The following is a 13431-nucleotide window of genomic DNA, read 5'->3' as shown; positions in this document are numbered from 1 at the left end:
GTTTACAGATTTCTGATAGTCTGGCTTAATTTAAGAGTAAAATTTCTAAATCTATAGGATAGGTAGGATGTTTGTCCTTCAAACAACTCCTAATAAATATTACGTCTTGTAACTCCTGATAAGATTGCTTTTTCCTGATAAGATTTTGATAAGCAACTCTTCATAAATATTATTTCTTTACCTTCTGATGACATTCTGCTGAGCACACAATTTAAGGTTGCAATCCATGTTAAGATAATTTGAGTTTAGATACTTTGTGTTGTCAACTTAAGGGCAGAGGGTAATGTCTCCTCCATGTTTGTATCTTCCCTATCCTTTACAGCAAAGCCACTTGAAAGAACTGTCCATGTTCCATGTCTTCACTTCCTCACCAAGCATTATCTTCCTAATCTATACAATCTGGCTTCTGTCCCCCATTATGCCACTGAAATCCTTCTTGCTAAATCACCAGTTATCTTCGCTTTGCCTTTGAGATACTTAACACACACCTTCCAACCTTTCCTGCCCCGAGAGTCTCCCCTCAACGTCTGTAACACAATTCCTTTCCAACTTCTCTGGCAATATATTTGCAGAGCTCCACTTCTTCTCGGACCCTTTAAATTTCTATGTTTCCTCAAGACTCTCCAACTCAGCCCTTTACTTGTCTTACTCTGTATCGTCTCCCTGTGTGATCTCATTTACCTCGTAGACTCAATTACTATTTATAAGCATATGACTCTAAAATCTATTCGGAGCCTTTATCTCTCTGCCAGCCCCAAACCATACATCCAACAAAAACTTTCCACCCTATGTCATCCAGGCACTACAAATCCAACATGCTCAAACCTGAAATCATCCTCTCTTTTCTTCCCCAGCCTAATCTGTTACTCCTCCAATACTCCCTCTCCTAATGAGAAATCTGGGTTTCTTGCCAGACTCATGCCTCTCTCCGTACCCTACGTCTAAAATGTCAAGTCCTGTTACATCTACCCCCTCTATATCTACTGAATCTGTACCACCTCTCCATTCCCACTGCCAACACCTAAATTCAGGTTCTTGCCATTTTTATGTCTGGGATACTTAAAAAGCTTCACAACTTCCCTACCTCCAAAATGATCCCCACTCTGATTTATCCTCCAAACTACTGCCAGAGTTGTTCTCCTCAAAATCTGACTTCAAACCTCTGTCTGAATCCCTGAATGGTAATGGGAAGCCTTCTGGATACAAGTTAATCTCTTTACCTTGGTTTATTTAATAGGGACCTTTATGAACTAGGCCCTACTTACTTCTCTAGTCTTGTCTGCCTGGACTTTACACATACCTTCTTTCATTTGTTAAACTAAACTATAGTTCCAGACACACACCTTGCTATTTGATCCTCCTCTGCTTTTACATATGCCTATCCTTCTGCCTAGAATAATTAAGGCTTAAAAATGTGGATTCAAAAGCTATAAATGAGCAGGTTCAAATCCCCTCTTTACCACTGACTTAATTCCATCATACCACTGGATGTACAATTCTGAAATCATTCATGACACTGAATGACCCAGAGCAAGTTATTTAACTTAAACCTCAACTTTCTCATCTCTAAAAATGAGGTAACACCAGTCACTACTACATACAATTAAGAGAATTTAAAAATTTGTAAAGTGTTAACCTGTGTGTTGCAGGCGGTAAGTACTCAATAAATACCGACCAGAATTTTATTTACTTACATGTTTATTTCGCTAATTCACACTAAAGCTCCAAGATTCAGCTAAAGCACTCTCTTAAAGAAAAATCTGACCCCAAGGTTGGTTTGACTACTCTTTCTCTTTACTTTTATAAACTGAGAATGTATCTCTCCAAAAGTATTTACCGCACTGCACTGATCTGGTTTCCCTCTCTGGACTTCTTAAAAGACAGAATTTTCTTCTACTTTGTTTCTCCAGTGCCTACCGGAGTGACTAACACACAGATTAGATGCATAGTAGCATCTTGCCGTGGAACTAAATGAGTAGGCCATTTAGAAGACATGATACTGCTACACTATATTGAACAGCTTTAACCAGAACAGGACACTGCTACAGTCCAGCCTGGTAGAGTCTCTCCTGGGATTTAATAGAAGTCACCTAGTTTCTGAACCAAATACACAATTTTACAATTTTTTTCCTGATTTCAGAATCAGAAAGCATCATAAGGTATAAATGCAAATATTCCAATCATTTATAAATTGTCTTTTTGGAACAGAATTACAACCTGTAATTAAATTCTAAATTACACCGAAAAAAAACAAAGACATTCACACCAGGTAAAGTTACTCAGCAGAAAATTTCCTACGCCCTAGTGGATTTCCATCACCAGTCAGTTCTCAGTAAGGAAACCATGGCAACAATAAACACAAGTAACTCAGACTTAACTGGAAATAATCATCTCAGATAAGAAGAACAATGCGCTTTACAAACTATGCCAAAAACTCTCAGCCAAGTTCAAAAGCCATGACTGTCAACATCATTCTACTAAAACTGAAATTTCAAAGCTAAGGGCAAAAGGAACAACTGCTTGAACTTGTCCTACAAAACGGTGAAGAGAATCGAGTAAGATGACGTGTGCAAGTGCTCTGTAAACCATTAACTATACAAACACGAGTCAGCACTATTAAAAACTTCACTGTGTTTTCATCATCTAAGAACTCATTTTTCCTCAAGAAAACCTGAATTTTCCGTATACCAGTAACTCATCTTACCTATTTTCTTTTTTTGCTGTCGACCAGCTGACTCTGTTATTGTTTCCTTCTTCTTTTCCACTGTAAACAACATAGGAACACAGTTAAAATTAATTATGCTTTACACTAGGGAAACAAAGGATGCTTTATCACAGCTAAACCAACAAAACAAACTTATAAGAAAGCTACACACTGGCTTTGATCATGGAGATGGTTAAGTTCACTGGTCTTGTTCCCACACCTGCTGACAGTAAAGGGAGACACAATATTCTAAGTGTAAAACAGTAATATCATAGGCATCATTAATCAAATACCCATTTTGTCAACACAAAGTCATAATAAAAGTTGAGATGATTTTCAGACCATTACCTGAGGGTGATTGCCTCAGGGAGAGTCTAAGCACAATTTCAGAATTCTGTTCTCTCAGATGAATTAACTGTAGTTCCATTCTCACACTCACTAAAGAAGGTGAGAATTCATTCAGTTATTGGCTGCCAAAGTAACTGGCACCGTTCTGGGTAGATAAAAAGATAAACATGATCCTTGCCCTCTAAAAAGAAATCTAGTGAGGGCAGATAATCAAATAACAATTATCATATAGAAAGCTGGCACGACAGCCACATGCAGAGTAGGAAGACCTGGGGAGCCAAAAAAGCTACAACCGGCTTTTTCTGATGCTTTTGAATTAATATGATGATACGGTAACAGTAAGCTTTTGAAGCCAAATAGCGTAACATGTTTCATTTTATATTTACTATCTTTATTCACCTATGAATGGACGAGCAATAAATACATCAAAAATTACCTTCATTTATGTTACCTGCTCTAATATTATCTTAGGACACTTCCTTTACTCGCCAGTAGTACAGTACACGTATTATTTCTAGAAGTTGCATTAGAGAGAACTGGCAGGTAGGAATCTTTCCCTTAGCACATTAAGTATGCTGCCTGAATTCTAAAAGCTTAATTGGTGTTAGTCCTTTATCAAAGAGATGGAAAATTCAATTTAATCTCACTATTACAAATGAAATGGTGAAGTTCTCACTAAAATAAAACATGAATATATACATTGGGTGTCTAAGTACCAAGTACTGTTCCAGGTAGATAAAAAGATTAAATATACACAGGGGGAGAAAGAGAGAAATTTAGAATGAACTATTAGTATGAGATCATAAAAGGAAATTAAGTCAAACTCTACAAGATGTTATAGAAACAACATTTCAAAAGACAGAATGGACAGAAAAGTTGATGCTTTACTCTTTATCATTATTTTTTTTCTTTATCATTATTATTGACCAAAGAAACAAAAATTATTTCTTTCCCACCCCAGAAGGACTATAACACAACTACTTGCCATTTAACCATGATTGCATAAAAAACAAGGGCAAAAAGAAAAGGAAAAAAAAAAAAAGAAAGCTAGAAAATAGAAACATAAGATGATACTATGAACATTAACCTGGTCTTCCAGCACATTGGATTGAGACCAGATCAATCTTTTCCAGGGATAATAAAAAATAATCTAATTTTTTCAACCTCATAAGGTTGCAAAGAAACTCTTTTTCTTAATATTTATTCACCAGAACCTCACCCCATAACAAGAAGTGAAGATGTCAGAATTGACAAAAATAAAAGATGTCATCTATAAAACATTTTTGCCCATGACCTGGTATTGCTACATTCTGAATTCCATAGCTGTCAAACAGTTTATAATTCACTCTAGAAGTTTTACCCCATTTCACTGTAAGCAAAAGAAATATCTCATACTTCATAATAATTTGTACTTAATAAATGCTCTCAAATTATAAGAATCCAATTACATATAGGACTTTAATCTTTCTCATTTACTGAAGTGCTCTTTCACTAGTCTAAGTTATAAAAGTAACACAATGAAAGAAGACTTACTGATATTTACAGCACACTCATAAGTTTACAGACCACCTGAATCAAACAAATCGATACCTTCAAGAAAGCATCTTAAGTCAAAGCCCCACTACGGTAGGACAACTTTTTAAATAATACCAGTATTGGAGGGGGAAGGTATAGCTCAGTGGTAGAGTGCGTGCTTAGCATGCACGAGGTCCTGGGTTCAATTCCTACTACTCTCATTAAAAATAAAGAAAGAAACCTAATTACCTCCCCCCCCCAAAAAATGCTAAATAAATAAATAAAACCAGTATTCTTCAAATAATGCCTATGATCAGATCTGCACAAGAAAAGAAATCTACATCTAATTCTGATTCAAATCTATTTGTATTTCTTTATATTCCTCAAAACCCTACAAATTTCTCTTGCCTAGATCCTGACCAAATTTTGAACAGAGAATGTCAGAAGGGGTTATGTGTTTGCAATTAAGACATCTGTTCATACACACACACACACACACACACACACACACAAAATAGACACCTGTTCAGAGTGGGAATTAACCTTATTTCTTCCTGTTAAATATCCCCCATGCTAAATATAACAGCTGTCCATTTAATTACAGATATCTAGAAGACAGATATTTATAGTATCTATGCCCCTCCATTCTGTATTGCACTCATCATGGTAAACTCTACACAGAGCAAGCAATCACATGTGTCAACTGATCATATAAATGAAAAGAACACATGCTCACTGAGTTTTGATTGACTACCTAAAGTGGAGGACCTGAGACCATAAGAAACGCCATGAGACACTCCAATCATCATCAGCCTACCTCATACTTACATTCAAAGCAAGCACTTCAGGCAATTATATTAAAAGTTACATTAGGGAAGCTTTGCCTGGCAAATATATTACTTTGAATTTAGGTGTCAAGTGAAGACGACTTAATTTATTTCTATAATATAGATAACTAGAAACAAGGCAATTACTTATGGACACTAAAGCAGCCCAAAATCTATAGAGGAGATTCATATTCACATAAGAATTTAAGGTATGAGAATATTCATCCAAACAAACTTGAAGCTAAATGTGTTGTGTATTTCAGAAGGCTACTCCATGATATATGTGACATGAAGAAATGTGGATAAGGCTGCCACTGTGTGCTGACTAAACAGTTTATGATCATAGAACAATCCTCACAAAGAATATATATGTGATGCTATAGAGATAACTTACTCTTCCATCTATTCAACACACTTATCTCAAGTATTGAACCTTAGCCAGGCAGTGTGTTAAGTGCTAGAGATACAATGGCCTTTGCCCTCCTAGAAATTACAGTTTAGTTGGGGAAAGAACATTATTTGAATAATAATAATCATATACAGATAAAACTGCAATTAAGACAAGTTCTCTAAGGGGAAGTATATGGATAAATTAATGCCCATGATAGGAAATCTCACCTTGTTGGTGAGACTAAATAAGGCTGTGAGATCTGAAGAATGAGTAGGAGTTTACTGGACAAAATAAGGGAAAATTATTTCAGGTAGAGCAAAAGCAGATACAAAAACTCAGCCCCATAGTAGGAAAAAGCAAGATTAATTCAGAGGATGGAAAAAAAGTCCGAGTGGCTAGAGAAGAGAGAGCTGGGAAAAAATACAACATTGATGTAATCGGAGGGGCGGGAGGGAGGCACCACACCATGCTGGACCTAAAGCAATGGGAAGAAATTGCATGTTTTAAGAAGGGCAAATAACACTATCAGATTTGTGCTTTGAAAAATTACCCCAGGTGTTACTGTAAGGGGCTGCACGTAGACCAGTGAGGATGCTATTTCAGATCAAATGAAATGTGACAGGAGTTTAGACTAGGTGGTGATGGCAGAAGTGAAGAGATGTATAAAGACTGAAAACTCTTCAGGAGAACAGTATCAAAGCTTGACAGTGGACTGCACATACAGGGCAAGAGAAGAAAGTATTCAAATCAACAAATATTTATTAGACATTTATCACATGCTAGTCACTGTTCTAGGTGTGTAGAGTATACACCAGTGAACGATGACGATAAAAAAAAAAAACTCTGTCCTAATGCAGCTTTTATTCTAACAGGTGAATAGGAAAAAAAAACCCAAAAACACAGAACAAGACAAGACAGATGAGGCGCAGAGGTAGAGGAGGTGGGAAGACTGCAGTTTTAAATAGGGTAGTCAAGTTAAGATAAACTGAGGTGAGCTCTGAACAAAGATTTGAAGAAAATATGAGGGTCAGCCAAGCAGGTATCATAGAGAAGAACATTCTAGGTACAGGGAACAGCCATTAGAAAGGTCCCAGCATAGGAGTGAGGCTGATGTGCAGTGAGGAACAGTAAGCAGGTCAGTGTAGGTGGAGCAGAGTGAGAGAGGGAAAGAATATCAGAGCCGTAACAGGGAAAGCTCTGTAGCCACTGGAAAAACTTTGGCTTTTTCTCTGAGTGAAAATGGGACACGATCACAGGGTTATGAGGAAGGACATGATCTGACACACTTTTTTTTGATGCACTTTTAAAAGGAATAATCTGGCAGCTATCTTCAGAAAAGACTACAGGCAAACCTGAACACTTGTTGGAGATTATTACAATTCATGCAAAGGATGATGGTGGCAAGGACTATGGTAGTTATCAGAGGAAGTGATGTAAAGAGGTCAGATTCTGGATATATCTGAAGGGAGCCCATCAGTACTGGATGTGGGCTGTGAGAGAAGAGTCCAAGGTAACACAAGGATTATGTTCTGAACAATTGGAAGGATAGAATTACCACTGGCCAAGATTGTGAAGGCTACAAATGAAGGAGGAGTGGAAGCGAGGATCTAATATTCTATCTGGACAGGTTGGGTTTGAAATGTACATGAGACATTCCAGTGGAATTAACAAATTGATAGTTGGATATATGAATCTTGCATTAAGAAGAGAGGGCTAAGGATGTAAGTTTGCGGGTCACTGGCAAATAGAGCACATAAAATGAGTTCACCAAGGGAGTGAGTAGAGAGGAAAAAAACAAATTTGGGGTCATCCTCAACAACACAAGGTCACAAATAGGAACCAACAAGGAAATTGCAGAAGAATGGCCAGCAAGATGAGAGCAAAATCAAGAGAGTGTGGCATCCTGGAAGCCAAATGAAGAAAGCACAGCAAGATTTCTGGCTTGCACCACTGGAAACGAGGACGTCCCATTCACCAAACAGAAACCCTGGAAGGGGATCACATTTATGAAAACAAAGATAATGGGCTTGGTTTTAAATATGTTCAGGTGCATTATCAACACTGAATAAGTAAAGGAACAGTAAATTGTAATTTAAAAGGCCTGAGTTAGTTTGTAATTCTTTGCTCTGTGACATTAATATGTCATTTAAACTTTTTGAGCCTCACTCTCCTTTTTTATAAAGAGAAAACAATATTTATACAACTGACTACAAATGGTTGCTATGTGGATTAAATGGGATATTGTAAGAAAGAAAACTTCAAACTCTTACAAAGACATAAAGAAAAGTGATAGAACACAAAAAGTCAGAGGACTTTGAAGATGCAAAAGCTAGATTTCATCTTTATGAAGCAGAGAAGGCTGAAAAATCAAACCAATAAGGAACCATTCACATTATACCTCTAGCAGCCTCCTCAGCTGTATCCTATGGAATCTGTTTTATTTCAAGGACAACAGACTCTACTCATACTTAACCTCTTCCTCAAATACACTAGCCATCTCACCCAACTGAAAGCTGGCTTATCTCTGAAGACACTACTTACGTTGATACCAATCCTAATGGTCTGTTGTTCTCCAAACACAGCTTACTCATTATAATTTCCCTATTTTTGCACATAAGCTATTTCCTTTGCCTAGAATTCCTTTCCCCATCTCACTCCCTATCCAAATTCTAACTATCCCTGAAGGACTCAAGGCTATCTGCATCACAAAGGCTTCCATGGCCCCTCACAACTGCATGGGAACTCTTCTTTAGAACCACCATAGCACATAACAATTACTGCGCCTGTCCCTTACAGCCCGGTAGTTTGTATTATACATTTTGCATAAAAGTCTTACATTTCTAAATAGACTTCAAGTCGGATTCATCTTTGTATTCCTATAAAGTTTTTACATCAGTTGGTGTTCCTAAAATATCTACTGTGAACATGCACTCAGTGAGCTTGATGTGTTGAAACTATTTCTAGAGGATGTTGCCATACTCACATTTTTTACTCTGTTTTTCCACTTCTGCCTTCAGTCTCTTGTACTTGTCTGTCCTGTAAACCAGGACCCAGGTTATACCTGAAACATTGAAAGCAGCATGCTAATAGGGAAATGTCTGAAACAGTCACAACAGCCTTTATTAGTGGTCACCGTTGGATAAGAATGGATTTCAACTTTTTCCTGTACATTTATCGGTAGTTAACTTTTTTCAAATGTGAAAACAACTGACTCTTCAACCAAAACTGTGCCATGATACGAAGGTGTCTCCAAACACGCAAGTGAAATCTACCCTAGACCAAAGAAACCTCGGCAATCGATTCCACACGAACTCTCCCGACCCTGGAGTAGAGTAAACCCCTGCCCCCACCCTTAACAAAGGAAGCAAGGCTCGCGACCTCTCCCTTGGTGGCGCGAGGGACCCCGGGCCTAGGAGCGTTCCCCTGGGGGACTGATCAAACGTCAGAAAAGCAGCCGCTCTCACCCTCGGCAAGCAGAGCCGTGCACACGGAGATAAAAACGATAAGCAGCGTGTCCGCGAACATGGTGCTCATCTCGCGCTTCGGTCTCTGCACTCCCACCCGCCAGGGGGGAAGCGCTCGAGAGCCAGGAAAAGTGAAGCGAAAACAACTTTCCTATATTTCACGACCACCAAGTAACACACCGACTCTGACAGACTGGAAGGCGCACTTCCGCTTCCTGGGCGCAGCGCCGGAAGTGCTCGTCCCGGCGCGCCGTCTGGCCCCGAGAATCCAGCGGAAATCGAGTCGCAAGTCTCCGGGGCTGATGGGCTGGCGCTCGGGCCGAATCTCGCGAGAGTTGGAACTGGAACAGCTGAGACCTAGTATCGGCAACGTTGACTTCGTCTTGGGAAGCGTTTGCGCCCGGAGGTGCGGCTGCGCGACTTCTTTTCGGCCAGGATCCACTTGTTTGGACTCGTCGACACTTCTGCCTCAGGCCCACCTCTAAGGCCTAGTAGATAGTTTAGCCTAGGTTTGCGTAAAGTGGGGAGATTGACTTCCGCAAATACTTGCTGAACGCCTGTTTCGATGCCAGGCCACGGATCTGGGACTGGGGACGCGAACATCAGTGAGTCGTGGGCCGCTGGCTTCCAGTAACTCACGTCCTAGCACAGGAGGGAGACTTGTACATGCGGTGTGATTAGGGTTTTAATAGATGTACCACCAGAATGCTGCGATGACCCAGTTGAGGGGGTGGTCAGAGAAAGCTTGTGAAAGGAATTGAAGCAGTGACTTAAAGGAGTCAGTGTTTTTGGAAAAAGCAACGGTCTTTCTAGGCAAAGTGAAAGGCAAATCACGGGTGCTTGAAAATACCTGTTGTGTAATTGAACAGTGAGTGGTGTGTCTACAGAAGGGGTCCTAAACTCAAATGCACACCGTGGTCAGATACAAATAATCTTACACAGGCTGGGCATAAGAAAATGATGGGAGGTGCTACGAGGAATAAGGGAGCACTAACTTTGTCTGATAGGAGCAATTGATAACACACATCCAACCAATGTCCCTCAAATGAGCATCCAGTTTCCAATATCTTCCCACTTTTCAAGAAAATCCAGAAATCCTGACTTTCTGTGATATTTCTAAAGTTCAGTTTTTAAATGCTGGTAACTCATTAAAATTTTAAAATGCTATATAGGTTAAAGAAGTTGTCTCAGCAGCTTGATTTCAGCCTCTTCAGCTTTCCCAGACTGATTATGTCTGTGTGAGTGTGTATGTAAATCTGGAAGCTGGCTGAACTGTCTCACCTTGACATGTACTTTCTATCGTTGGTTCTTTTCTCCTAAACTCCAACATAGATTATTTATAGTTTTTTCATAACACTATTTTTGGCCTTTATTAGTTATATGTGCATTTCTTGTCTTCTCTAGAGTCTTAGTGGCAGTGACCCTGTCTCCTTTTAACAGACATTGAGCTTCTAATATGTGTCAGAAACAGTGGTGGGCACTGTAAGCTTCAGACCAGGTGATGAGGATACTATTCCTGACTTCTTTGGAAGCTATAGATTATAATAAGATATAATAGAGGTATTCATAAAATGTTATGGGAGCACAGACAAAGGCAAGACTGGGTCTTTCTGGAGGAGTTGGGAGAACTTCACATTTGAACTAGACCTTGATTTGAGTAGAAGTTCAGATAGGGTGGTTTTTATTCAACTTTGTATCACCCATGAATAATGTTGAGGTACAACAGAGCATGACCTTTGAAGTCAGACCTGGTTTTCAATTCTCACTTTGCCATTTAATTGAGCAAACTGAGCAGTCCTTGAGCATATCACTTAACAGCTTTGAGCCTTTTTTATAAAATGGTGACACCACCACCAGCTTCATAAAACTGTTATGAAGGTTAAGTTAGAAAGAGTATATTATAAAGCATTTAAAGCTGTTCGCGGCACAGTTCAGTAAATCCAGCCTGCTACTATCGATTGTAAGATGCACTATTATTTTATATACTACTAAGAAAAAACTAGTTAAGCCATGACACACCATTGAGTGTAAGATGCATCCCATTCAGAGGTATTAAAATGGGGGGGGGTGGAGTCTTACAATCAGGGAGATACAGTAATAAAAAGCATTTCAGTTACTCCTATGTTAATGTTTACTACAGAACTGTAGACTGGTAGGATAACATTTCCTTCTCTAGGGCAACAATATCATGGCCCTAAGCCCCTTACAATGCTGGAGGCAATTTCAATGATATCTTTACTTTACTACTATCTTTACTACATGCTACCAGGTGTGTATCATGTCTCTAAGCTTTCAGTTGTACTAATTTTTGGTACATAAAAAGGTCACAGTAAATGTTAACTATTATTGTTATTATTGGTTCTTATTAAACCACCTAGCACATAATCCTTGGATGAATTTTTTTCTCATTCCATTCATTTTCCCTGTGACCTTGCTTTCTTCAGTACCCTCAGTTACCATCTATCTATTGATGATTGATAAAATAATATCTATAGCCTAGTTTCTTTTCTGATTTTCAGACCTAGTATCTAACTATCAACTGGGCATTTCCATCTGGATATCCAAACGGAACCTAGCCAATTGTCTTACCCAAACTCCAATTATGTATTCCTCCCTTATTCTCTTGATAAGTAGCACCATCACCTACCTAGTTTTTCAAGCCAGAAGTACAGAAAGTATCCTTAATAACTCCCTCTTCTTTATCCTACATGTCTAATCACCAAGTTTGATAAAGTCTTCCTCCTTCATATCTCTTTTTCCATGTCTTTCAATCTTCTTTACTACACTTTATTTTAAGCCATCATTGCCTCCCTCTGTAATACAGCCTTCTAACTCTTTAGTCTCCAGTTATACACCCAACTCTGTCCCCCTCCAGGCCATTCTTTTCATGTAGCCAATAGTGATCTTTCTCAAATACAGAGATGATTAGATATCAAGAATTTGGAAGAGGAAGGACTTGAAGGCAGTGGATGTACTTGAGGAGATGCACAAATCTCCTGATACCGTACACTACAAAGAACTTCACATGTGCATTTTTTAAGTCAAAGAATTATAATTTTCATCAAATTCTCTTAAGAAGTTTATAAACCAGTAAATGTTAAGAATTATTTATGTTGAACATTTGATGGACTGATAAAAAGTATTATTGGTGTTGTAGCCAGTTAGTCCTCAAAAATTTTCTACTACAGTACTCCTTAGGAGCAGAAGGGAGAGAATAAGAGCCTAAGATCTGGAGATAGAGCCTGAACTTTGGAACTTTATATTTATCCTAACGTTCTATGTGAATTTCACATTAAGGACCTCATATTAATGCTTCCATATCAAAAGATATTCAACCTCATTAGTGGCAAGGGAAACTGCAACTTAGGGCGACTACATTCAGTTTGCAAAAAGTTGGGCCATCAAATTGGAAAGGAAAAATTAAAAATTAATCTTTGTTTGCAGATGACATGATCTTATATGTAGACAACCCTAAAGAGTCCAACACACACAGAAAAACAACTATTACAACCAATAAACAAATTCAGCAGAGTTGCAGAATACAAAATCAACATGCAAAAATCAGTTATGTTTCTGTAACAATGAACAATTACAAAAAGGAAATTAAGAAAACTATTCCATTTACAACAGCTTCAAAAACAAAATGCTTAGGAATAAACTTATTTAAGGAGGTGAAAGATTTTTGTGCAACAAAATGTAAAGGAAAGCTGAATGCCATTGGATTTGGTAATGATCGATTAGATATGACACTGAAGCATGGGCAACAACAACAAAAATAGATAAATTGGACCTCATCAGAATTAAAGGTTTGGGCATGAAAGGACACAATATACAGAGTGGAAAGACAACTAATGAAATCAGAGAAAATATTTGCAAATCGTATATCTGACAGGGGATTAAAATCCTGAATATATAAAGAACTTTTACAACTCAACAACACCAACCTAAAAAAACTCAATTCAAAAATGGGCAAAGGACTTGAATAGACATTTCTCCAAAGAAGATAAACAAATGGCCAATAAGCACATGAATGGGTGCTCAATATCACCAATCATCAGGGAAATGCAAATCAAAACTACATGACACCACTTCACACCCAGTAGAATGGCAATTATCAGAAGGAAAAAAAAATGCCCAAAACCAGAAAATAACATGGTGGCAGAAGTGTGGAGAAATCTTGGA

General features: G+C 38.3%; 1 protein-coding gene across 1 annotated transcript in view; it reads right to left on the bottom strand.

Annotated features, from left to right (window-relative positions):
* The window catches only part of TMCO1 (transmembrane and coiled-coil domains 1), a 40730-nt gene extending 31210 nt beyond the window's left edge, over window positions 1-9520 (bottom strand). The window contains exons 1-3 of the mRNA XM_006209024.4: window positions 9250-9520; window positions 8769-8846; window positions 2705-2764 (exon numbers count right to left, since the gene is read on the bottom strand). Of these exons, the coding sequence (XP_006209086.1) occupies window positions 2705-2764; window positions 8769-8846; window positions 9250-9319 (208 nt within the window). The 5' untranslated portion in view covers window positions 9320-9520. The remainder of the gene's footprint in view (window positions 1-2704; window positions 2765-8768; window positions 8847-9249) is intronic.
* Between the last annotated feature and the right edge of the window lie 3911 nt (window positions 9521-13431).

This window comes from Vicugna pacos, chromosome 21, assembly GCF_048564905.1.
Source record: "Vicugna pacos chromosome 21, VicPac4, whole genome shotgun sequence".
Lineage (NCBI taxonomy): Eukaryota > Metazoa > Chordata > Mammalia > Artiodactyla > Camelidae > Vicugna > Vicugna pacos.
This window is presented reverse-complemented; position numbering and strand designations above follow the sequence as displayed.